A 25634-nucleotide genomic window follows, 5' to 3' on the forward strand; every position below is an offset into this window, starting at 1 on the left:
CAGACCTGCTCTCAGAGGCTGCCAGGGTGCGCTCTTTGGTAGAGCAGCCTTCTAAGCCTCCTCATTCCTCAGCCAATGGCTGGTATCTCTGCTTGTGTTCTGTGTACCCTCAGCAAAGAGCCCAGAGCCCTGACTCCTGCCCCACACAGCCAGCTCTCCACAAGAGAGGACACATGCTATTGACCCTTCCTAGCTGCATTCCCACCTCCTTTTGCCTTACGCCTGGCTGGACCAAGGACTCACTGTCAATTTCTCACCACCACGTGGCTCCCAGGAGTTCCCCAAAGCCATGTTAGTGTCATACAGGAGTCCCTAGGAGGAATGGCTGTGAAGTGGTGGAATTTCCTTCTGGTGACCACTTGCTGCTGGCTCTCCTGGAGTGTGTGCAGTTTTGTACTGTGTGCTGCATACCGCGTGCATGCAGGTATGTGGGAAAGATGGAAGCAGTCTCTCACCACGTATGTGGAGAGATGGCAGGTATGTGCTGTGAAGCCTTGACATTGACTGGAAGACCAAAGGGGTTTGCCTGAAACAACCCTTTACATCCCCTCTGTTTTCCCAGAGTTTCTACTTGTAGTTGCCTTGTATTTTTTCTTTAATGCATCTTTAATTTTGATGGATTTTACCAAATTGCCCTCTGTAGGGGTTGGACCCTTTTAAAAATTAATTTTTAATTTTCTAAGTGATAAATGAATATATTCTGTTTGTTAAAACATAAAAAAAAAAAATTAAAGATATGGCTAAAGTCACTTTTGGCCTCCCTGACCCCATCCCAGTTCCTGCAAACACCCTCCGTACCCCCTGAGATAACTGCTATTGTTGTTTTGGTGTACGTCTTACTAGTCCTTATCTAGTCTCTGGCAGATATAAAGCAATGGGAAGTATACACTATTGGTGTGTGTGTGTATGTGTGTGTGTGTGTTGCTTAACATCTAAACCATATTGTACTAACTCCATCACTGAGTAATGATGAGTTTTACTAGATGGTATTTTGGAGGTCTTTCCATGATATAGATTTTTATATATTATTTCAGTTGTTTACCATAAATAATTTTATTTTGTACTAGTGCCTTTTTGGTTATTACCTTTCAGGGCAAAATCAGGGGCTCCGTTAAACATCAATTATTCTTTCTTTTATATACTATATAAAAATCTTAGTCTTTGTGTGTGTGTGTGTTTTCTGTCTTCAGATCTCAGAAAACCGATCTTCAGAGTGAAGGCTACATCTTGGAATTAGATTGCTGTTCCTCCTTAGAGCACCTGACAGACCAGAAAATCATCCCAGAGTTCATCAAGAAGGTAAGCACCGCTAGCCAGGAGACATTGAACAGGCTCGCAGAGCATTCACCCCAGTGAGCAGAGAGGGAAACTGGCTTTGGGCAGACCTGCCGCCCTCCAGAGGCCACACAGGAGCCAGTGCCTCCCCTCACCTGGACCTTTGGGCACCACAGGGAAGCAGCCCCTCCCACACATGTCTCAGGCTGGAGCTGACTCTGGAACAAAATGGTTCTCTCCTCCCTCCACAGCTGGCAGGGACCCTGTCTTCTAGGCTTGGAGTGGCGTTCACAGCTGCCAACTGCCAGGCCTATGAGCCCACTGCTGGCGCTCCTCTCAAACCCTCAAAGTGGTGTGATCCCCCAAATCCCCCCTTCTACGCATCCTGCGGGTCTTTGTTGCCACAAGCGCCCTTCCTTTCCTAGTGTGGGAACATGCCAGAGTCCTGTGGCTGTTGGCATGAGATTGTACCAGGGAGAATTGCGTAGTTTGCGGGAAATTCATTTTCTTCCCTGAAATGTGTTTGGTTTTGAACTTTTCTTCATGCCACATGAGGTTTTGTGCCTAATTGCAGGGTCTACTTGAGTTTCAATATGATAATATTTACTGCAGAAGGAATGTCCTTCCTCCAAACTGGAGCTAAGTTCATTGCTTATTATTTATCTTATTCTCCCTTACCCAGTCTTCCAAAATAATCAACAATTTCCCATCCTGTGCAGATGATTGCGATTTATTTGCGGTCCAATCAGCCAATTAGTGAATTCATTAATAAATATTGTTGACTGGCAGTTTGGGGCAAGAAATAGTACTAAGTGCTAGGATACAACAGAGAGCGAAATAGCTATGTCCCTGCCTTTGTGTCTTCATGGTGGGAAGGCAGATCCTGAATAGTCGTGATGAGCAGTATCAGGAGTGAAGCACTGGAGACTGAGCAGCACATGGGTACATTGTGGCCTGGGGTTAGAAGAGGTGCCTGAAGTTGAGGTGATGTTATAGATTAAATTGTGTCCCCCCAAAAATATGTGTTGTAAATCCTAAAGTCTATGCCTGTGGTTGTAATCGCATTTGGGAATGGGTTGTCTTTGTTATGTTAATGAGGCGAGATTAGTGTAGGGTGTGTCTCTTACAAAACATAAAAGGCACAAATTAGGCAAGCAGAGAGAAGGGAAGATAGATGCCATACCACATGAAGGTCAAAAGGAGCTAAGGAGCAAGGACCTTCCTTCAGAGCTGACAGAGAGAGAAAACCATCCCCTAGAGCTGGCACCCTGAATTTTGGACTTCTAGCCTTCTAAATTGTGGGAAAATAAATTTCTGTTTGTTAAAGCCACCCATGTGTGGTATTTCTGTTACAGCAGTGCTAGATAACTAAGACAGAATTTGGTACTAAGAAGTGGAGGTGCTGCTCTAACAAATATCTACAATGTGGAAGCAGTTTTGGAATTGGGTAATGGGTGGAAGCTGTGAGTTTTAAGGTGCCGAATAGTAAAAGCCTAGATTGCCTTGCAGAGACTGTTGGTAAAATTATGGACATCAAAGGTAACTCTAATGAGGGCTCAGAAGGAGGTGAGAGTTATAGAGAAAGTCTTTATTGTCTTAGACAATACCTATGGCGCCAGCAACAGAATGTTACTAGAAATGTGGATGTTAAATTTGCTTCTGGTGAGGCTTTAAAAGGAAATGATAAACATGGGATTGGACGATGGAGGAAGGGTGATGCTTTTTATGCAGTGACAAAGAGTTTGTCTGAATTGTGTTCAAGTGCTTGGTGAAGGTAGAACTTGTAAATGACAAACTTGTATATCTGGCTGAGGAGATTTCTAAGGAAAATCTTAAAGGGAGTATGTGATTTCTCCTTGCTGCTTATAGTATCATGCAAGAAGAAAGAAAGGGACTTAAAAATGAACTGTGCAAAATGAAAACAGAACTTAAAGATTTGGAAAATTCTTTTGTACAAACTAAGGACATGTGTCGTAGAATGTTCACCAAGGATGTGGCTACACAGTCTTTTGTTAAAGAGATTAAGCCTGTGACTGTTGGATATAACCAACTACCACAGCAGAAAACCTATCAGCTTAGACTGAAGAGGCTAGAGAAGGAACATAAGGAGAGAATGCTGCCCACCTCTTGGCATTCTACAGGCAGGAAACAGGCCAAGGGAGCTACATCTGTTGTTCCCCAAGAAAAGAAAAGGACCACACCTGGAGCAGCTCAGAGATCAACAGAACTGTTGGAAAGAGCTTTGGAAGCAGGGCTGACTCTGTTTCAAAGGGTGGAGTCATGGCCTCTAGGTTTAAAAGAGTCAGATCTTGACCAACTTGGTTCCAGAGAGTGGGGCTGCCGTTAAAGTGTGCCGGGGGATGGGGCTGCAGCCCAAAGCTGAGGGGGCAGGGCTGCCATGCCCACGGGGCAGAAAAACGGGGCCTGCCATGGCCAAAGGGAGTGGGGTCACCGCTCAGATCAACTAGGAGAATGGGGCCACCCAAAGCTGAGGGAGCAGAGTTGCTGTCCCAGTGGGTCTGGAAGGCAGAGCTGAAGCCCAGGATCGAGGGGTCTCTACCCACAATCCAAAGAGGATGGCTAACACCCAGAGTCTGGAGGGCAGGGCCCTTGCCCAGATGGTCCCAAAGAAGAGATTATTTTGAAGTCTTGAGAGCTAATGTAAATTGTTTTGCTGGGTTTTGGACTTGTTTGGTGCCTGTTATCCCTTCTCTCCCTCCAGTTTCTCCTATTTGTAGTAGAAATGTCTTTGTGCCTGTTCCACCATCATACTTTGGGAGCAGATAACTTGTAGTCTAGAGTTCACAGGTTCACAGATGAAGAGAAGTTTTACCCCAGAATGGAATATGCCTAAAGTCTTGCCCATAAATGTTTGATTTAGATGATCCAGAAGATTTTGGACTTGGAGTTTAAGACTTTTGGGATGATGTGATGGGGTGAATGTATTTTGCATGTGGGGAGGACATGAATTCGGAGGGAGGCAAAGGGTGGACTGTCATGGATTGAATTGTGCATCCCCAAAATATATGTTGTAAATCCTAATGTCTATGCCTGTGGTTAGAAACCCCGGTGGTGTAGTGGTTAAGAGCTATGGCTGTCAACCAAAAGGATGGCAGTTCGAATCCACCTGGCGCTCCTTGGAAATCCTATGGGGCAGTTCTGCTCTGTCCTATATGAGTCAGAATTGACTCAATGGCAACAAGTTTGGGTTTTTTTGGTTTTGTGCCTGAGGTTAAAATCCCATTTGGGAATGGGTTGTCTTTGTTATGTTAATGATGTGGGATTAGTATAGGGTATGTCTTGAGTCAATCTCTTACAAGACATAAAAGGAGCAGAATAAGCAAGCAGAGAGAGGGGGAAGATATATGCCATACCACGTGAAGATCACAAGGAGCCGAGGAAGAAAGACCTTCCTCCAGAGCTAATAGAGAGAGAAAGCCATCCCCTAGAGCTGAAGCCCTGAATTTTGGACTTCTAGCCTTCTAAATTTTGAGAAAATAAATTTGTTTGTTAAAGCCACCCATGTATGATATTTCTGTTATAGCAGCACTAGATAACTAAGACAGATGGGAAGGATATTGTTAACTGGTCACCGTGATAGTGACCACAAGCCCAATGGAATAAAACACTACCTGGTCCTGTGTCCTGCGCCATCCCCATGTTTGGTCAGGGATTGGACCGCTGCGATCCATAGGGATCCATAGGGTTTTCATTGGCTGATTTTCGGAACTAGATCATCAGGCCTTTCTTTCTCGTCTGTCTTAGTCTGGAAGCTCCACTTAAACCTGTTCGGCATCATAGCAACACACAAACTCTGGACCACCATTGGATGGAAGGAGTTATTGGATTATGGTGCTGTGCCAAGGCAGGTTGGGAGCCCTCCAAACAGAGGCCTGAGGCAAGAGGGAGTGTACGGAATCAGAAGGCCAGAGGAGTAAAGAGAGGGAGAATGAAGGGTGGCAGAAGGTGCCAGAGAGAAACTGTAAAAGCAGTGGAAAGCCATTGAGAGGATTTTTGCAGAAGAGTGAGATTGTTAGATTGTCCTTTTAAAGAATATGCGTTTCCTTCATGTCTCCCTCCCTTCCACATTTAGCGAGTATTTTCCGCCTCTGCAAGGGCTTGGGAATAACCACTCCTGTGTGGTGGAAGCAAGGATTTGCAGACTAGGAGTCAGACAATCTCTTAGGCCAAAGTTTCTGGTAATTTTACTGGGGTGATTGAGGCTCTTCCTACTCTGGTGGAATTCAGATCATTATTTAAGAAACAGAGAAAAATAGTTTTTGTTTATATGTGTGCTTATTTGCCAATAAACTTGAGACCACAAGTGTTTTTATAGCTCATGTAGACATCTGTGTGAAAAGGTCATCATCTCTGTGCTGTTGCAAATAAAAGGCTTATGAATTTGGAGAGTAACATCCTAGAGGTGGAATTGATCCTATGACCTAAAGAAACTATTTTTCTAAACAATAATTTTAGAAATAGTTGTGTAATTAAGACTCAGACAGAATATTTGAAGTAATATTGAGTGGTTAGGAAACCCTGGTGGCGTAGTGGTTAAGTGCTACGGCTGCTAACCAAGAGGTCGGCAGTTCGAATCCGCCAGGCGCTCCTTGGAAACTCTATTGGGCAGTTCTGCTCCGTCCGATAGGGTCGCTATGAGTCAGAATCTACTCGATGGCAGTGGGTTTGGTTTTTGGTATTGAGTGGATAAGATGAAGGTGTGAGGCTCTGTCCATGCTGTGAAAAACGCTCTGTTAAAAATGTGTGATTTGATGTTTACCTTAACAAAACCAAATCATCGCGTGACAGACCCATTGCGGAGATACCAGGTCTTAAGGAAACAACAGCATGGCTTGTGGCCATTCGGCTGCCATGTTTCTTTAGTAGCTGGGGTGGAGATGGACATGGCTTCTGTCCAACAGAGAAGATAACCCCAAAGTTACGGTCTTTATGCCCTGAAGGACATTAGCCAGTTTCGTGTTTAACATTTACTCTAATCCCAGCATTCTCTCTTTTCAGCTGATTGTATGTGTGTGTGTGTACATCCATATTTGATGTTTTGTTCAATAATTAGTTAAACAAATCATTGACACCTTCCTATTCTATGTGTTTAAGAATTTATACTTAACATTTTGAAAACCTTACACTTTACCATCATGTCCTCCTGCTCTTGCCGTACCCTTTCTCGTTGTCAAATAAAAATTCTTGGGTCCAGACAGACTAGACACCTTGTCCAACAAGATGCTGAGATTTCTGACCCAGAGTTTGTCTCCAGATGTGTACTCCAGAATCTCTCCCTTCTGTTCCTCTAAATAAGGTGGCTGATGGTCAGTGTCAACAGGCTGGAAGTGAAACTCTTGCCTCAGGGAGCCCAGGGGTGTTAAGGGTGTCCTGACATTCGTCCCTGCCAACTTAGCGATTAGATGTAGACTGGGCTTGGAAGGACCCAGCATTTCTGACTGTTGGCACTTGGCCGTGGCCACGACGACTGGGTCGAAAGGGTAGAACTGGGCCCCCTTCCTTCTGCTCCCCTTTTCTGCGTTGGACATGATTTGTGGGGAAAAAGCCTCCTCTGTATGCAAATAGCAGAGGGAAATCGAACGCCCCTCTCCACAGTCGACAGCTATTCCCACCGATGGCAGAATCTTACACGTGTGTAAACTTTTCTGTCACCACACAGGTAGAAGACCTCAGGAGCTTCCTGTGAAGGAATATATGAAAAACTGTGTGTGTTTTTCAATGTAAATATGTAATGAATAGCTTGGTCCCCATTTATATATATATATAGTGGTGATATTTGTTAATTGCCATTCACCTTGGCCAAGATGAAGCTGTCACCAGCTGCTGAGGTTTGCCATCATTACTTTTTATCTGGGTCATTATTTTGTGTGAAATAATGTCTCCTGTTCCTATGACAAGCAGATCCGTCTTACGATGAGATGGTAATTAACTCATTTTGTCATTGTACTATCATGCAGAGTAAGCTCATATTCTTCTCTGCATATTAGAATTAAACTCTCATCAATTAGAATTTTTTTTTTTTCCTTAAGAACAATGCCCCAGTATTATTTTTCCACCAAATGCTTTAAATTAGCAGAATCTTTGGCAGAGGACTTGGATCAAGGGGGGAGAGGACATTTCATTATTTCTCACAATTAGGAGAAATAAAGTCATTTGTATCTGTGTCATGTAAAATTAGCTGAAGATGCCATAATTTACAGCCTCCCTCCATCACGGTTTCTCACAGAGCGTGAAGGGAGTTGTGTAAAAATGATGCTTTTCCTTCCAGTGTGGTCTAATGATTTCTCCTAGTGCCTTTGCTGGTCAAATTATATCCAGGTTACTGAGTTTTGTTTTTCTCTCTCTGTATCCTGCTGTGCTCCATCCAACCAGCTCTTTCTGTAAATTATTTATCATGGACCACAAAACATTGAAAATGCAGACTTATGGGCAGACTTGGAGAGAATGGATTTTCTGAGTTCTAGAGATGAATGCTGAAGAGATGAAGTGTCGCAAGACAGTGAGCCCATTTGAATTCCTTTGGGACAAAGCCAGGTGTGTCTGGAGCCTGCCTTGTGTGGCTGGCAGGACAAGTGCTATTCTGGAATCTCCTATTTCGGAGTTCCCGGAGGACTGTAAAGAAGACAGTGCTAATCAATGAAGTTTCTACATATTCACCTTCAAATTACTTTATGTTCTTTGGAGCTTCTTGGGAAAGTGCTTTTATATTTGAAAAGCCCTTCAAAGTTTTCGAAGTAATTGCTCACATTTTCCAATTTGCGCTTGATAATAATTCCACCCAAGAGGTCAGACAGGCAGTGGTGTCTCCCTTCTAGACATGCGGAAACTAAGCTGAAGGGTGATGAAGGGTTTGCTCAGGGACTGTGACTGTTGGGTCAGTCCTTCAATGGAAGGGGCATCTCTAGACGACAGAGAGCCTTCATAGGAGAGAGAAGGCTCTTTGGCCGGGTGGAATAGGAAGGGTTTGAGGAGAAGGTGTGGTTTAGAAAAGTCAGGAATTGAATCTTGAGGAGACTGAGAGACCAGGCAGACGAGGCCATTCCTGGTGTGGACAAGGAGCGCGGGGCAAGGCTGGAGTCCGGAATGAAGGCTCAATGCCAAGAAAGAGCCAAGGCCTGTTTGGCTGGAGTGTGGAGTGGACAAAGGGAGAAGGAAGCTGTCTGGACAGGCTCCTGTTGTTACGTGGCATAGAGCCCTACTCAAGCTGGCGCGAGCTAGTTAGGTGGGCTTTACTGCGAGGATATAGGGAACAGCATGGAACTTCAGGGAAGGAACACAGAAAAGACAAACAAAAAAATTGATTTCTCTCTCTCTGACTGGATGATATGCTGCTTGCCCATATTTATGTATATGGAAACCAAAAACAAACTAACAAACCTATTGGTTCATTTAAATTTAAAATGGGAATTTGTTCCACAGAAGGAATCCCTCTTAAGAGCCAGGCAGACCTGTGTTCCAGTGCTATATATATATTACATCATGAACCCCTACCACACCCCTCTGAAAGCTGATCCCCATTTTATAGGTGCAGAGCACCTGTAACAGAAGCACAGAGAAGCCACGCAATCTGCTCACAGTTATAGCTGGCAGATGGCAGGACTGGGACTTGTGTGATCCAGGGACCACCTTCATGACCACAAGCCACGCTGCCTCTTCTCCATAGCTTGTCGCTTCTGGGGATGGAGAGTGGGGCTGTCTGAGCCAGAAGGAGAGGATGGTGCTGGGAAGCAGATTGATGTAACTGCATCTGGTACGAGGGGCTGGATTTTGGAGCACCTCAGAGGCTTCCCTCAGTGGAGTTCTGTGCTCCAGGCTTTGTTGCCCAGGTTCTGCTGATGGAGGTTTCCTCATTCTTCTCATGGGAGAAAGCACCCTCCTGCCATCACCAGGGCAGGACCTCAGGGCCTTTGCCCACAGGCCCTCACTCTGCTCTGTTCCCTAGATTCATTCTCTTTCATGGTCAAACAGCAAGCCTGACCTGCCTGATCTACTTATGAGCTAACCAGTTGCAGCTGGGTCAACTCTGACTCATGGTAACCCATGTGTGTCGGAGTAGAACTGTGCTCAGCAAGGTTTTCAATAGCTGATTTTTCAGAAGAAGACCACCAGGCCTTTTTTCTGAGGTACCACTAAGTGGACACAAACTTCTAACCTTTCAGTTAGCAGCTGGATGCGTTAACTGTTTGCACCACCCGGGGACTCCCACTTATGAACTGGGTTTGTCTTAACACTGGACAAAGGAGCCTTTAGAATGAAGATGACCCGGGGGGGCCAAGGCAGATACCTGCTGTGTCCTGTGGGGGCAGAACAAATGGTGAGAACCTCACTGGCCTGAATGACACAAGATGTATTGCCTTTCAGAAAAAACAAATGATGCCACTTAGATCTTGACCTCAAGAAAGGAACCCACCAGGTTTGTAAAATCTAAATGATCACCTCTAGTGAAGCAGAGCATCCCAAATCCCCAGGATTGTGAAACTTTGCCTGCAATGTATAAATGACTCATCACTTTGTTCCTGGCTGATGGTGGAGTGTTCAGAGCCTCATTTCTGAAAGCGCAATGCAGAGAGTCTAATTTTAATTAGTGCAAGATGTTGAGTCAGAGTGAAAGGAAAATGATATTAAAAAAGCTTTCCTTTCCTCGCTGTACCCTCACGTACCCCCAAAACCAAGAGAATCATGACATTTTACAAAGATGAATCTGGTTGGGTGCGGGAAGAAGTGAAAACAAAACACTGAGCGTAATTTCAGCCATGAACGTGCCCTCAGCATGGCAGAGGGTGAGGTGGAGGCTGGGAAGGGGCCCTTGTGAGGGTCAGAGAGGAGGCTGAGGCATTGCTGGAGAGGGCAGGGGTGTCCCGTTCACTGTTGTGACTTCAAACCATTTGTCGTTGAGTTGACTCACTCCTTGGGTGTCAGAGCAGAACTGTGCTCCACAGGGTTTTCCATGGTTGATCTTTCAGCAGTAGATTGCCAGGTCTTTCTTGTGAGGTGCCTCTGGGTAGATTCCAACTTCCAGCCTTTCAGTTAGCAGCAGAGCATGTTGACCATTTGCATCACCCAGAAACGCCACTGTGTCTCCAGAACTTAATAAATATTTGTCAAACAAATGACTAAATTGAAAGAGAAACTCAGAGGAAGAATCATTAAGACTTTATGTCATCAAGTGGGAGCCTAAGATGACACTCAGGTGGCTGAGGTCTGAGATGGGGTCATTTGTGAGGTTGAGGAACAAACATCATAGCAGAAGCCATTTGGGGCCAGAGAGGTAATGAGATTGATGAAGGACGTGTTGGAACCAGTGGGACACTTCAAGGGAACATTCCAGAAAGCAGTTATAGATGTGGGGCTCAAACTCAGAAGGGGGTTAGGAATAGAGATGTAGTTGTCCTGCACACCCAGAGGCTTACAGGAGCCAGGCAGGTAAAGACAGTGAGAAAGTAGTTCAGGTGGTCGCCTGGGTAGCAACATGCCCCATCTCAAGAGGCAGCCGTTACTCAGCATCTACTTATCATTGCCCGGGGGAAAATATGGACCTGGTGTCACAAGATCTGTTGTTGTGTGGTTGGTTTGCTTTGTTTTAGAGAAGTTGATAATGTTTTGATGTTCTAGCTGTGAAGTCTTTTGTTCTGTAAATGTGAGCAGAGAAATCAATTAGAATGCCACAAGATCAAGACCTGTGTTTCTCAAAATATTTGTGGTGAAGGACCAGTTGTTTTTTCTTTTCTTTCCCAATTCCTTATGGAGACATACCTTTGTAAAATACAGTTAAAAATATGGTGGCAATGTTGAATTACCATACTCGTTGCTATTGAGCCAATCCTGACTCATGGTAACCCTGTGTGTTACAGATTAGAACTGCCCCATAGGGTTTTCTTGGCTGTCATCTTTACAGAAGCAGATCACCAAGTCTTTCTTCTATGGTGCCGTCGGGGGGATGGGTTGAACTGCCAAGCTTTAGGTTAGTAGATGAACACAAACCCTTTATACCAGCCAGGGACCTTTGAATTACTGTAACAAACCAACCAAACCTGTTGCCGTCAAGTTGATTACAACTCGTAGGAACTCTATAAGACAAAGTAGAACTGCTCCGTACAGTTTCAGAGGCTGTAATCTCTGTGGAAACAAATTACCACATCTTTCTTCCGTGGAGTGGCTGGTGGCTTCAAACTGCCAACCTTTCAGTTAACAGTTGAGCGCTTAACCACTCACTCTAACTTTTTGCACCTCTGTTGTCACGGGCTGGTAACAAATAGATGGTAGACCAGCACTGAAGCCATACTTTGAGAAGCCACGGGTTGCTGGCAAAGCCACAGGACAGGATGAACTCACGATGTGAGAACTTATGCTTGCGCATGGGAGAGAGAAGAGGACAATGGGCAGAATTCTTGGGAGGATCTGGAGAAGGAGAAAAAGAGAACTGTTTATGAAGTAGGAGAAACAGAAGCCCGATGTCCCAGAATCCAAGGGAAGAGCCTGCTTCGAGAAGAGACTAGGAAATAGTGTCAAAGCAGGAAAGAAGTCGAGGAGGAAGAGCTTTGAGAAGGGCCCACTGGGTTTGGCTGCTGGAGACCACTGATACATCTTACAAGAGCAATTCCTATGGCTGGAGCAGGCAGAGGCCTTACTGTGTGGGTTTATGAGTAAATACGTTTAGAAAAGAGAGAGGGAGTGGTAGCTAAGCCAGGATATAGGTAGAAGGAAGTTTTGTTTGCTTTAAGTAGGAGATTTGAAGCGTTTAAAAGCTGAAGGGTACAATAGAGAAGGGAAAGTTGAAAATACAAGTCAGAGGTGATAAAAGGTGGAGGCAATTCCGGGGTGGGGTAAAACCACAGAAGGGACATCGGCTTCACACATGAAAGTGGATACCAGAGTTTCGAACTGGTTCAGACCAGTCCAGTCATGGATGATGAAGCGAAATTGAACAGACCCAAATTTTTAAAATTTGAATGAAGCGGATTGATAACTGGAACAGGAAAAATTACAGGTCGAAGCCCTGGAATGGGAGACTTGGAAGAGGCATAGTGAGCCCTTTCAGGAGCCTGATGTGGGAGATTGAATTATTGCCAGCACTGTGAAGAGAGATACACATTCAAAGCAGCGGTCAGCCACCATCTTTGAGTAGGTCACCACTGTTTCCTACTTTGCCGATCAAGAGATTTGGTTGCTATGCAACCCACATGCTATCCTTGTTTTGTAATAGGGAGGTTAAATTTCTAGCAGGGCTTTGACCCTTGGTTTTTCCCATTCTGGGTATCATTCCGATTCATCCACACTTTAAAAATTCGGGTCAATTTGGGTTTTGCTTCGTCAGTCATGACTGAAACAGGCAGAGCCAGCTCGAAGCCCTGATGGCCACCCCTTCCTTTGAGGCTGGGGGAGGGAGGTAGGAGGAGGACTACGAGTTTAGATGTTCACAGTGGAGGCCTCTGTTTTCACATGAAGTTTCTCTTCTGCCTCAGCCTCTGTTGATCCTCAGTCCTCCTCCTGTTTCCATTGGCCTGTGATCTCACTGCTCTATTCAGAGATTAGTTGAAGTTAATTTGAGCCTGTGGGAAGAGGGGGAGGTCACAAGCATGTCCCCCCCAAAAGGAGATAAATTCTTGTGCTTCATTTTTTTCTCTCTGCATAAATCCAAGACCCAGTAGGGCTCATTCATTTTTCTTTGAAGAGATCCTCGAGGACCCCCTATGTGGTAGTCTCTGGGATACCGTGGTAAGCCAGTATAGGTACTGTCCCCATCATGGAAACTTACAATCTGGGGTGACAGATATTGAACAGTCAGTCATGTGATGAATGGATAATCACAAATGGGTAAGGTAAGCACTCAGGAGGAGAACATGGCAAGGGGCCCTGACTCAGGCTGGCAGTGGGAGAAGGAGATGGTCCATGAAGAAGACCTGAGGGGTGAATGAGTAAGGGAGGGGTGGAGGCAGTGGGGCCCAGAATAGCACAGGCAAAAGCTGAGAGGGAGCATGTCTGGTTTGAGGAACAGGAAGAAGACCATTGTGCCTTGGCTGCAGAGAAAAGAGGGTTGAATGACATGTGATGAACCTAGAGAGTTGGTCAGGGGTCAGACATGCAGGGCCTACAGGACAGGCTGAGAATTTGGGTCTGTGTCCTAAATGCAGTGGAAGCCATTGGAGGGTTTTAAGTAGAAACTAGTGAATGATAACTAAATTTACATTTTGGAAAGATCAGAATGGCTGCTGGGTGGTGATTGGATTGGGGACAGGAGCGGATGCAGTTAGGACATTGTTGGAGTGGTTCTTGATAGACTGAGATTGTGGCTTAGCTTGTGGCTTAATTTAGGTAGTAACATCATGGAGGAGATGGGAAAAGTAGACAGGTTTAAGGGATATTGGATAAGACAGATTGCCAGGGCTGTTTATGGATTGGATAACGGGGCACGGTAGAGAGGGAGGAGACGAGGCTGGTTTGGCTTGTATGGCTGCATGAGTGGGGCCTGGCTGGGATAAGACTGGGAACAGGCTATTGTGGTTCAGGAGCTCAGATCAGAGGTCTGGACTGGAGACACTGCCTGATAAATGGTCATTGAAGCTGTGACCATGGATGAAATAGCCTAGGGAGCGAGGCAGGGTATGAAGGAAGAGGGTCTAGGACTGAGCTCTGAGGAATTCCAGCATTTGCTGCTGTAAAAATTTTTTTTTTTTTTATGAGGGAAACCAGGAGGGAGTGTGTGATGGAAGCTAAGGGAAGAAGGTGTTTCAGCAATGGAGGAATTGTCAACCATGCCAGTGCCCCCACAGCCAAAAATCAAAAACATCCGTTGCTGGAATACCCTTGAGGTTATTGCCAACCTCCGTGGAAGCTGTTTTGGTGGCCTTTTTCCTCCCAGTGACATATTTTTTCAAGGCCTAATCCAAAATGTCTTGGGTTGTAATTAAAAACCACTGCCCTTTGCCCCATAGAACCTGTGTAGTTTTTCTGTATTATTTCTATTATTTCTAGGATTATTCTGAGTTTTTTTTCTTTCTTTTTTTTTTTACTTTTAAGTTTAGGATGTTCTTTCTTTCCATGAGTTTACCAAATTATCTTCGTTGTTCTCTACTGTAATTTTTTATTAAGTGACTAAATTTTCATACCTTACCAGGGGATTTGAACTTGCCTGGGTAAAGGGTTGCAATTTTATTTTTAAATATTTTATTTTAAAATTTTTTTATTTTAACTTTTAGAGTGTCACATGAAATAATAATAAAAGAACTTGTAAGGTCGGCAGTTCGAATTCACCAGGTGCTCATTGGATACTCTATGGGGCAGTTCTCCTCTGTCCCATTGGGTCACTATGAGTTAGAATCAACTCAACAGCAATGGGTTTGGTTTTGGTAGTTACATCAGGGGGAAAATTAGCTAAGGACCCCTGAAAGTGGCATTTAGATGTCCTCTGAACAGAGGAGAGGCCTGTGGTTGGCTCTGTGGGCAGCCTGCAGCTGTCAGGCCTGCCTGCCTTTGTCGCATCTGCAGAGGAATAGCTCCAGATCTATGGAAACAGACACTATTATAGAAGCTGGCAGAGCAGACAGAAGACTGGAGGGGAATCAGGTGAACCTGAGGAGAAGTGGCAGATATGTGCCTGTGCATGCTTTGTTCTAGAGAGACGTTAGGCCCGGGTGTAATACTCTGTCTTCCCGGGTGCAGTGTGATGAATTACTTAGCTTGGCCCTTGCCACTATGGTCTTGTAACTCCCACCCAGGTGATTGGACGGGGCTGTGCAAATAAGATAATTGTGATCCACCAAGGGGATTGATCAGTTTTGCCTTAAAAGAGAGCCAATTTCAGAGCAGAAGGAAGAGCGCACCACCACCAAAAAGGGAGAGACTGGCAGGAGAGACCTGCAGAAGATGGCGCAGTAGGCTCCCGGGCTCACAGAGCAGGAAAACTGAGTGCCTTTGGGTGGAAACTGAGGGCTAGGGAGAAGCCTACATATGACCCATGAATTCAGGACTTGTCGGCCTCCACGATTGAGCAAGCCATTTCCTTTATATGGTTCATGAAGTCTGTGAGACATTGCAGCGAATTAGGGAACCCAAAGACAAAAGGGAGAGTACTGAGGGGAGAGGAAGTAGTTGATGTTAGAGATGATGGAGTGGTACAGCAGCTTGGAAAGGTTGGACGTTTGGGACATCTTTAATCTCTGCCTCAGAGAAACCAACTTTGTGCTGATCCTTATAAATAATTTCTAATAATATAAATAATTTCCAGTTATTCATTTACTGGGATACCTTGCCACCCTTCTGCTTTGCTTTTGGCCGCTCCGGAGGGCTAATCTCACCTTCATCCCCATGTGCCAGTGGGAGGTTGATGACACCAAGGCTCATGTAACATCCTGAGGCCAGATGTTTGGGTTGGTTGTAGGACAGCCAGGCTCCCTGGAAGAGCATGAATGCCCTTGACAGTGAGCAAAGAGTGGCTGCTTCCCCAGGTCACAGCTGAAGCTGTGGGGCACCTGGGATGCTCCCACAGCCATTGAATAGGCCCCAGAAGGAGTCGGGCAATGTATGAACTGAGGGGACCTCCAGGCCCTGGCTTCTGTTGCCTCTGAACCATGCTTACAGCAGACAGTGGTGGTCATTTTTGGCTGAGAGTGAAGCCAATGGGGCTTAAGATCTGGATTTTTTTTACTTTTAAGCCAGTGCCTCTCAGTGTGTGCTGTCCCTAGTGCTCCCTAGAAAAAAATGTTCCATAATCCAGTATGTTTGGAGAAGTGCATGCCATGTGTCCACATGGAGGGTCATTATGCTCCTTAGAAGAGTCAAGGCTCTGAAAATGTCTGCAATACAGAAACCTGCTTGCTTAGTTTAACTCAGCATTTCTCAAGCATAATTTGACAGTTTTCCTCCTGCTTCCCCCCGCTCTTCCCCAAATACATATTTACTTCATGGAACATATTTCAGAAAGTGCATCAAGTCAGCGGGGAATCCATTGACCACTTAACCAACCGTGGACAATTGCAGGTAATTGTGTGGGGGGCAGGACAGTTTCCACTTTTTCAAAAGTGAGGTTCATAATACTGGCTGTCTTCAGGTCCACAGATTGTCATAAGGCCCAAATGAGTCAAATCCTGCATTATGTTTTCGGGTTCCACTCAAACCACTCTGTCTGGCCCAAGCTGGTGTAAACCTATGTGTTTTCCAGGCCTCACTCTAACCTCTAACGGAAGGGAGACTTGAAACAGGGTGGTTTAAAATTCCCTCCCTTCTTGTCACCCTAGGGAGACATGTGCTCAGCGCCCTTATCCTTCTTCTTGCCCCTTTAATAACAGATGACACAGCAGTCTACTAACACATAGTCAGCAAAACTAGGTCATTGGACTTGTTGACAGCTGTGAAATCACCGATAGCATTTGCTCTGCTGCCTGGGTCAGTCCCGGCTTATCTGACCACTAGCTCTCGAAAGAAGTACTAGCTTCTTGGATTTTTCCCCGTTTTTCTAGTTTCTCGTATTTCTTCCTCACCACCACACCCCACCATAACTTCTTCTGCCATAGTTATTAATCAGATCTTCAAATATGCGTTTTTTTTCCAGCTTTGATTGCTAATTCCTTTATCTTTCCCCTGTGGTCTCTGATGAAAATTAGCATTTTATTCTATGGCAGTGCTGCCCAGTAGAAATACAGTGTGAGCCACATACATAATTTTAAGGTCGCTTAAAATGAGTCAGAAACAACTTGACGGCAATGGGTTTGGTTTTTAGTTTACATAATTTTAAATTTTCTAGTAGCCACGTTAAAAAGTACAAACAAAGGTGAAATTAATTTTAGTAATAACCTCCTAGTTGCTGTCAAGTCGCTTCCTACTCGTGGCAACCCCATGTCTGTCAGAATAAACCTGCTCCATAAGGTTTTCAGTGGCTGATTTTTTGCAAGTAGTCCACCAGGCGTTTCTTCCAAGACTTGATTCTCCACCCTTGCAGTTGACAGTTGGGCTTCTTAACCATTTGCACCATCCAGGGACTCCAAAAATATATTTTATGTAACCGTATATATAAAAAAACCCACCTTTTCAACATGAGTGAGATGTTTTGTGTTCCTTTTTCAAACTAAGCTTTCAAAATCTGATGTGTATTTTACACGTATAGCGTATCTCACCTTGGACCCTAAATTTTCACTGGTTAAGGTGAAAGCTGCTCGTGTTTTCTAAGTGGGTGCAAAATAGTCAGGATTCTGAGTCTTGTCAACCACAAAGAGAGGCAGAGCAAGGAGCAATATATGACATACATGCCTAAATATTAGATAACTGAACATATGTTGCATTTTCCCAATGGAAAGATCCAGAAATGGTTTGGGGCCAACATAACATATAACCTTTTCGAAATATATTTGAAATAATTAAAAACACATCTTTCCCTTCAGGGTCTGTTATCACCACAGTGATTTTTGGGGATATCTAAACCAGGTTCTGAGCGCGTCATATTTACTTTCATCCAAAATCTTTGGGATCCAGCACTTTTAAAATTCATGAATGATGCTGCTGCTGGAAACTCTGTCCTGAGTCATAAGTACTCACTCACGGAACACTAAGAGAGTTGTTTTTCCTCATTCAGTTCTTATGCGAATGAGAACTGTCCATAACGCAGCCGTTTGTTCTGCATTGCTCTTTTGAAAAGCAAAATCTTTGTACTGAAGATAACATAAGTACAAGGGAGTGCATGAATCATAAGTATACAGCTCAATGAGTTAGCACAAGATGAACACACCTGGGCAACCAGCACCCAGGTCAAGAAATAGAACAATGTCAGCACTGTGGGCCACTCCCGTCACTTCCCCACCCCTGCTCCCCAAAGGGAATCTCTGTCTCATCGCTACCACCTGAGGTTAGGCCACCTGTTTTTGAACTTTATATAAATGGCATCTTTTATAAATGGCATCTTTTGTTCAGTACTCTGTACTGGCTGCTTTGTTTTCAACAGAGCTTCAAACCAGTTAGTTCTGGCGTGAACCCCTGCTGAGAATTGCATTTCTAACAAGTTCCCAGGCAATACTTAGACTGCTGGTTAGGGATCGGCTCTGAGAACCACCAGTAGAGCAGTGGTTCTCCAAATTTATTATACGTAAGAGTCACCCAGAAATCTTGTCAAAATGTAGATTCTGATTCAGCATATCTGGAGTGGAACTGCAAATTCTCGGGAGGGGGTTGAACTGGAAAGAACCGGATTCAGAGCCCTGCTTGGTGGCGATGGGTTTGGTTTTTTGGTTTTATGGCATTCCTGTATTGCTTTTTTAAAAGTGATGTTTCAAAGAATTACCTACAACAGCCCCTAAAATTTTGTTTCATGCTGTAGGAATTATTTTACATTGTCGTTTAATGTATTTCCCTCCTTTTTAAAATGAGTCCATCAGATGATTTCAATAAGCATCTCAGATTAGCTTTAATTAGTGTGTTTTTCCCAATCAGCATTTTCTGCTCAAAATAAAGTGATTGAGAGAATCCTTTTTGATTGAGAGGCTTTGAGTTGTTGTTGTTGTTATTAGACGCCGTTGAGTCTCTTCCAACTCGTAGCGTCCCTATGACAGAAGGAAACACTGCCCAGTCCTATGCCATCCTCACAATCGTTGACTTTTTAAGAGTATATAAATGTATAACGCAACTCCGTCTTTTCTGAGAAATAACATTTTGGGGGTAGAAACCTCAGGTTATATTCAGATATCAGTATATGATTATTTACGAGTGGCCCGTTTCCCTTTCCAGCTTACTCTGAATTGGATCGTTAAGTTGTGGTTGTTGACTATTGGCCTAATGCCTCTTGGCAGTGAAATAATTTTTGTGGGCCTTTTTCCCCTAGGTATTTGCTTGGCCAACTCCTTCAAACCTTAGCTCAAGCTTACCTTCTCAGGGGTCTACCCTGTTCAGCCATTTTAGAAAGAGAAACTTAGCCCCTGCCACTCCTCACCCTAGTATTTCTGATTTCCTTTACTCGTCTCTATTTCCCTTTTATCCATAGCTCGTTCACCTTCTAAGAAATTTTACTGTTTTTCTACTTGATTTTTATGTTTATTGCTTATCATCTCTTTTTCCCCGGTGGAACAGTAGAGGTCATCTAGTAGGTGCTCAGTATTTATGGAATAAAAGATCAAGAGACCATGATTTCCAAGGCTTGAAAGGCACCAGAAGTGTATAGAAACAGGCTTTCAAATGCGATGCAATGAAGATAATGCATACAGAGGGCGAAGACACATGCATGTTTTCCTTTTCATGTAATTAATGGTAGTTTTTCTCAGTGTTTGGGTTGGCTGAAACTTGTCGGAAGTGACTTGTGAAGGTTAGATGTCACCCATTTCTACTTCATACTTCCCAGAAGACACAAATATGGAATGTGCTATTACCACCAGGGAAGTTTCCGATGTGTGATATATATATATATATATATGCATAATTTATGTATAATTTTTAAAACTTTCTATGAGATGGAACATGTGTTGGGTGCTAATTATGCGCTGTCAGTGAACACACGTGGCAACCGCTGGCTTTACAGCCCAGGTTGAACCTTCCCATCTGTGCTGCTCAGAGGTGCGGCACCTCCGCTCTTGGTGATGCCTCCTGTCTGCCGAGCTTGTCTGGGCTCCAACACAGATAATGAGTGTGGGAATTTGGATTCACCTCCTGGCATGTGGAGGGTGGGATATCTCATATGAGGAAAGGAGTTCATCCTGGCAGGCCGTTAGGCTGCCTGCTGTATCTTTCCCTAGAACTGGAAGATGTCACTTTTATTGCTTAAGATTATGCAGAGTCTTTTTCCGAGAGTTTGGAGACCCATTGTGACAGGATTACCACCCATAGAAGGTTTCCCCTGTGTCTGCCTTTAGGAAATTTCCCACTCCAAGAGCCAGATCCCACTAGAATCAGAGTCAACAGGGTTGAAGATGGCTGGTGTGGGGAGGGAAGGGGTGCTTGAACACAAGATGCGTAGTTACAGACACTGGCTGGTCTCCTCAAGGAGAAATCGGGAACTTTAAAAGCCCAATTCCAAAATGTCCCCTGATTCTGGTAAAAGAAACCTGCCCCCTAACAACTGATGCCGTCACTTAGGCTTTTTTAAATTCTTAGTTTTCTCCTCTGTACGGTGAGGCCTTTGTGCTGGCATGATAATCTCTAAGACTGCCTGTAGCTCTCCTGTCTGTGCTTCCATGGTGAATCCAGTTTTTAAATTGTTTCCCCCTCCTTTTTGAAGAGGCTTATTTGATTAATTCAGGTTTAGGATGGGAGGATGCTGAGTTTTACTATTTTTATTAAATTTTTTTTTTTTTAAGTTAAAAGTAAAGGTTACCTTTTGATACTTCAGTGGACAAAAACATCTGTTGTGAGGAGAATCTAAACTTGAAATGATTCATTCATTGGCTGACTTTTGATTCCTTGAGTTTTAAAAGAACAAGAAATCAGATAAATTGCCATTATGGGTGTGGTGCTGCAGTTGGTTGAAATAACCCACCATGTGTATGTTTGGACAAAAGGCCTAAGTATTCTAATAACTAATGACTATAAATCTAGCTTAAGCAATGAGATAAAATAAAATTAAACCAAGGTTTCCCTTCTGACTAATGGCTTCCGAGTATATGTTTTCAACACGATAGCCTCATGGCAGCATTCCTAGGTATTGAATAGGTAGCTGGGGTGAGAAATGAGAAGAGTAGGAATGTAATTGCTGTGGGTAGGAGGGATGTTATGGGAGGGCGTGTGATAGGATGTTATTGGTGAGGGTAGCAGAGATGTTATTGCTGGTAGCAGTAGGGGTGTTATCAAGGAGCCCTGGTGGCGCAAGTGGTTTGCATATGGCTGGTAACCTAAAGGTTGGCAGTTTGAACTCACCCAGCTGCTCTGTGCAAGAAAGGCCTGGGGAACCGCTTCCATAAAGACTACAGCCAAGAAGACCCTATGGAGCAGTTCTGCTCTGTAACACCTGAGTTCACCACGAGTAGGGAGGCCTACTTGATGGCAGTTAACAGCAACAACAGTAGGGATGTTATTAGGTGGAAGACAGTCAAAGAAACTTTTAGAATGGTGGAGAGAGAGAAAGACTGCGATACAGGGAATAGAAGCCGGAAGAAAAATACCTGAAGAGATGGAAACCCTTGAAAAGAAAATGTTTGAATATATTTCCTGGTGGCAATCAAGTTAGTTTTAGATGGAGCTATTTATCATTCAGTTCGTGTGGAAACTTTCTATTCAATGACTTCCAATTCTGAATGAGAGATGCAATTGCTACTCTTACTGACTTCTCAGACACTCTCCAGAGGGGAATGGAAGGTGCTCTTTATGAAGCCTTAAGAACAATGCAGATGGATTTTTCCTAAGCTTCAAGCACGGGAGTCTCTGTTACCCTTCCTGAGTCTGATGGTGTCTGGGAACATGGGCATCACTCTGTGTCGCTCTTGAATTGTAACACGTCATCATTTATTCATGCTCTGCACATTTGTAACTTGTGATTAAACAAGAACGGAGTCTAAGTTTGCCTATAGGTTTGCTAAGAAGATTAATAATGTAAGCTGTGCTGCAGGGACAGTGTTTACCTCAAGGGTACCTGCTTGTTCTGGCAGTTTGGATCGACCATCACAAACTGAGAGGCTAATTACAAATTGCTCTTCCCTCTTCATTAAAGCAGGCCCCTAAAGGCCCTCTCCTTGGAAGCATTTATGTTATCCTTGTTTACATTGCTGGCATGTTTGAGAGTGCTGCTAACTGCATTCCTTAGAAAGGATTGTGGATTTTACACTTTAAGAAACCACTTCAGTCTGGAATCTCCCCATGGGTGCAAATTAGTGAGGGTTACTGTATTTTAAGAGGATATCTACGGCAATGTAACAAACCACCCAGAAACGTTCAGTCATTTATTTTGCTCACTAATCTGTGACTTGGGCAGGGCTTAGCAGAGGCAGCTAATCACTGCTGTACATGGTGTCGGCTGGGATGGCTTGACAGTGTTGGGGAATCTACTTTCAAGATGGCGCATGTACATGACTGGCAAGTTGGTATTGGCTGTGAGCCTTTCCAGGAGCCTGTGGGAGGCACAAATAGTTAGGCACTTGACCGGTAACTGAAAGGTTGATGGTTCAAACCTACCCAGAGGTGCCTTGAAAGAAATGCCTGGTGATCAGCTTCCAGAATGATCACAGCCTTGACAGCCCTATGGAGTGCAGTTCTACTCTGCACACATGGGGTAGACTTGAGAGCATCTGTTTTTTGACCTTTCTTTTTTTTTTTTTCCTTTTATGGACCTTTCCAAAAACTGCTTAAGCTTCCTTACAACATGGAGTCTGGGTTCTAAGCACAAGAGGCCACAATGGAGGCTGATGAAGTTTTTATAATTAGGCCACAAAAGTCACGTAGTGATTTTTTTGTCTTCTCCTTGGTGAGACCATCACAAAAGGCCCACTTAGGTTCAGGTAGAGGGGACATAGCTGCCACCTCTTGATGGGGTGCAAGGTTCTAGAAGAGCTTGTGGGATGAGAGATATTGTTGTGGTCATCTTTGGAAAAAAAAAAAAACCTGCCGTGTAGATGAATTCAGACATGCTATGTTCATTTTGACACAGTGGCTGCAGCAGTGGGCTCAGATATAGCAAGAATTGTGAGGATGGCGGAGGACTGGCAATATTTTGTTCAGTTGTACATAGGGTTGCTATGAGTTGGAACCAGGTCCGTGGCACCTAACAAACAACATGTTCATTTTTGGTTCATTCTTTTAGGAGAGAGCATTGAGACCATACAGGACTAATACGGAATGCATAAAAATAAAAAAGGAAGACAAGAAATTGAAATTACAAATTAAGTATTGAATATAAGGGTCATTGGCCATTGAAAATAATCTTTAAATGTATAATTCCCAACACTTGTAAATACTCACCAAAGCCCTCCTTCCACCTCCCCCAAAGAAAACCCCTATTTATTACTCAAAGTGATCACATATCTCTATGAGATCTGAAATGCTTTCAAATAATTTCCATCCTCCGAAAAGCCATTCTAGGGCTCTCCAGGGTATTTACAAAAGAACAATAAAACATTCATTTCTTTAGCACATTGTAATGAAAACCATCCCCAAGTACTTAGTTCAACTGCTTTGTTTACCATGGGAGTTTCAAATGCCAATAGGACCAGGTTGTATTTTTGTTGGTCAAGAGACATGGGAACAGAAAAGGGTTTTTTTAACCAAGGGTTAAAACTAGGATAGCAGCGGGTCAACTGCACCGTCTTAACGTTTTGTTAAAGTGCCTTTCATTATTGTTTTGGAAGCCTATGTAAATCAGGGAACGATGGAGGAAAAAGTCACAAATACTGGATATTAAATCAGTGTGGTGTGAAGGGAAACATCTGCTCCTGGTTAAAGTTCTTTAAACTTATGTGCTTTTGCCTCAGTCATTTAGCTGTGGTGCTGAGGTTTGAGTTCTCTGAAGACTCTCAAGCTGGTTTTCCAGCACATTCCCAGGAGTCTTAATGTGCCCTTGAGGTTCTTTGCCCCAGGCTTGTAATTCCAGGTTCACTGGTATTACCGAAGTATAAAATTGGGACTGTCAACCTCAGTAGCTCCAAGATTTTAGCCACTTTTTTGAGAAAATACATTGCCTCAGCTTCTGTCTTCATGAAAGAAGGCCCAGCGGAATGCCTTGTTACGAGGTATTTTTTACTTTGATAAGTAGTACTGATATTAAATTGTTTATTGCTGCCTTTTTTTCTTTTTCCTGAGGGGCAGATTGACCTGGTTTGTTAAGAGATGGACTGGAAACCCAAGGGCTGTAAATAATTTTAACAGTACTGCCTTCTTGAGGTGTATCCATGGACTGGCAAATCCCTTCATTTCTCTGTGCCTCAGTTTTCTTTGCTGTCAAGATGGTATGAGCAGCAAATGAAATGCAGGTTTTCAAAATCTAAAATGAGTACATTTGCCAAGTAACATTGGCCCCAGATGGATATTTCTAGAAATTGTAGACTCATAGACGTTCCCACTTGGGGGTAACTTCAGATGCCATGTATTTCATCTCTTACCTATTTAGCCCTTTAATAGATATTGAGTCCTTAGTGTGTACCAGGAAACCCTGGTGGTGTAGTGGTTAAGTGCTACGGCTGCTAACCAAAGGGTTGGCAGTTCGAATCTGCCAAACACTCCTTGGAAACTCTATGGGCAGTTCTACTATGTCCTATAGGGTCGCTATGAGTTGGAATCGACTCGACAGCCCTGGGTTTGGTTTTTGGTGGACTGTGTACCACAAACCATTCTAGATACTGGGGGAAAAGGCAGGAAACAATAAACACTGTCCCTGTCCTTACAAAGCTCTCATTCAGCTGGGAACAAGAGACAATAAATTAATAAGAAAATAGGTGGGAATATGTGATATGATGAAAATTAGACAAAGGGATATGCTGGAGCATAACCAGGTGACAATTTTAGCCCGGGATGTCAGGGAAGGCCATAAATGGGAAGAGAGGCGGTATCTGCTGAGACCCCAGTGATGAGGAGAAGCCAGTAGTGTGGACATGGAAGGAGCAGCATCCCAAACAGCGATCTGTGACTGTCCAGGCCCCCTAGTAGGAACCAGCTCTACACACAGGCTGATGAGGCTGGAGGGGAGGCAACGAGGTGTGGGATCAGGCCTAGAGGTAGCCAAGCAAGGTGCAGTTCATGGGTGGAGAGGTGGGTTTTCAGGCCAGGTTTTATTCTAAATGCCATGGAGCACCATGGGGCATGAACTGATTCACATCTTTAAGAAACCAGTCTAGCTGGGAGGGCAATGGACTGTCAGTTGGAAGGTGTGGAGGAGGACAACCAGCAGGGGTGGCGGCCAGGCCAGGGAAGAGCATTTCCAGGAGGAGAGGAGACTGTACTGCATGACAACCAAAGAGAGATTGGTGGTGGGGACTGACTGAAATGGCCTGGTGGATATGGGGATGTGGAGGCCGTTGGGATGAGTGTGGGGATGTGTTGATGGAGAGGTAGGTGTACACACCAGACACTGGAGGGATGAGCAGTGAGTGGAGGGGAAGTTCAGGAGGCAGTGGCGTAGGGTGAAGGGAAGGCTTATTTGTTGCGGCTGTTGTTGTTTTAAGATAGAATGAACTTCCTTTTTTCTGGGTGAAAGGGGGGAGATTGAGACACAAAAGAAAAAGTTGCTTATTAGTGGAGCTGAGTCCTCCAGAAGGCCAAAGAACATCAGATCCATAGCGCAGGTTTAGCCTTGGCCAGGCCCCACTAATGGGGGGAAGAGTGTGTGTTTAGACATCTGTTTAGAGATGTCCGGAAGAGGATATGGAGGGGAATTTCTCAGCCACTGGCTTTGATTTTATCTTGAGGTCATCTGTGGAGGGTGATGGGGAGTGTGTGGGAGAGGATGC

At 44.2% G+C, this 25634-nt stretch overlaps 1 protein-coding gene across 4 annotated transcripts in view; it reads left to right on the plus strand.

Annotated features, from left to right (window-relative positions):
• Nucleotides 1–25634, plus strand: part of RFTN1 (raftlin, lipid raft linker 1) — a 238266-nt gene that overhangs the window by 125162 nt on the left and 87470 nt on the right. For all 4 annotated transcript variants that reach the window (XM_049870669.1, XM_049870671.1, XM_049870670.1 and 1 more), the window contains one exon: nucleotides 1191–1299. In XM_049870669.1, the coding sequence (XP_049726626.1) occupies nucleotides 1191–1299 (109 nt within the window). The remainder of the gene's footprint in view (nucleotides 1–1190; nucleotides 1300–25634) is intronic.

This window comes from Elephas maximus, chromosome 27 (assembly GCF_024166365.1).
Source record: "Elephas maximus indicus isolate mEleMax1 chromosome 27, mEleMax1 primary haplotype, whole genome shotgun sequence".
NCBI classification, from domain to species: domain Eukaryota; kingdom Metazoa; phylum Chordata; class Mammalia; order Proboscidea; family Elephantidae; genus Elephas; species Elephas maximus.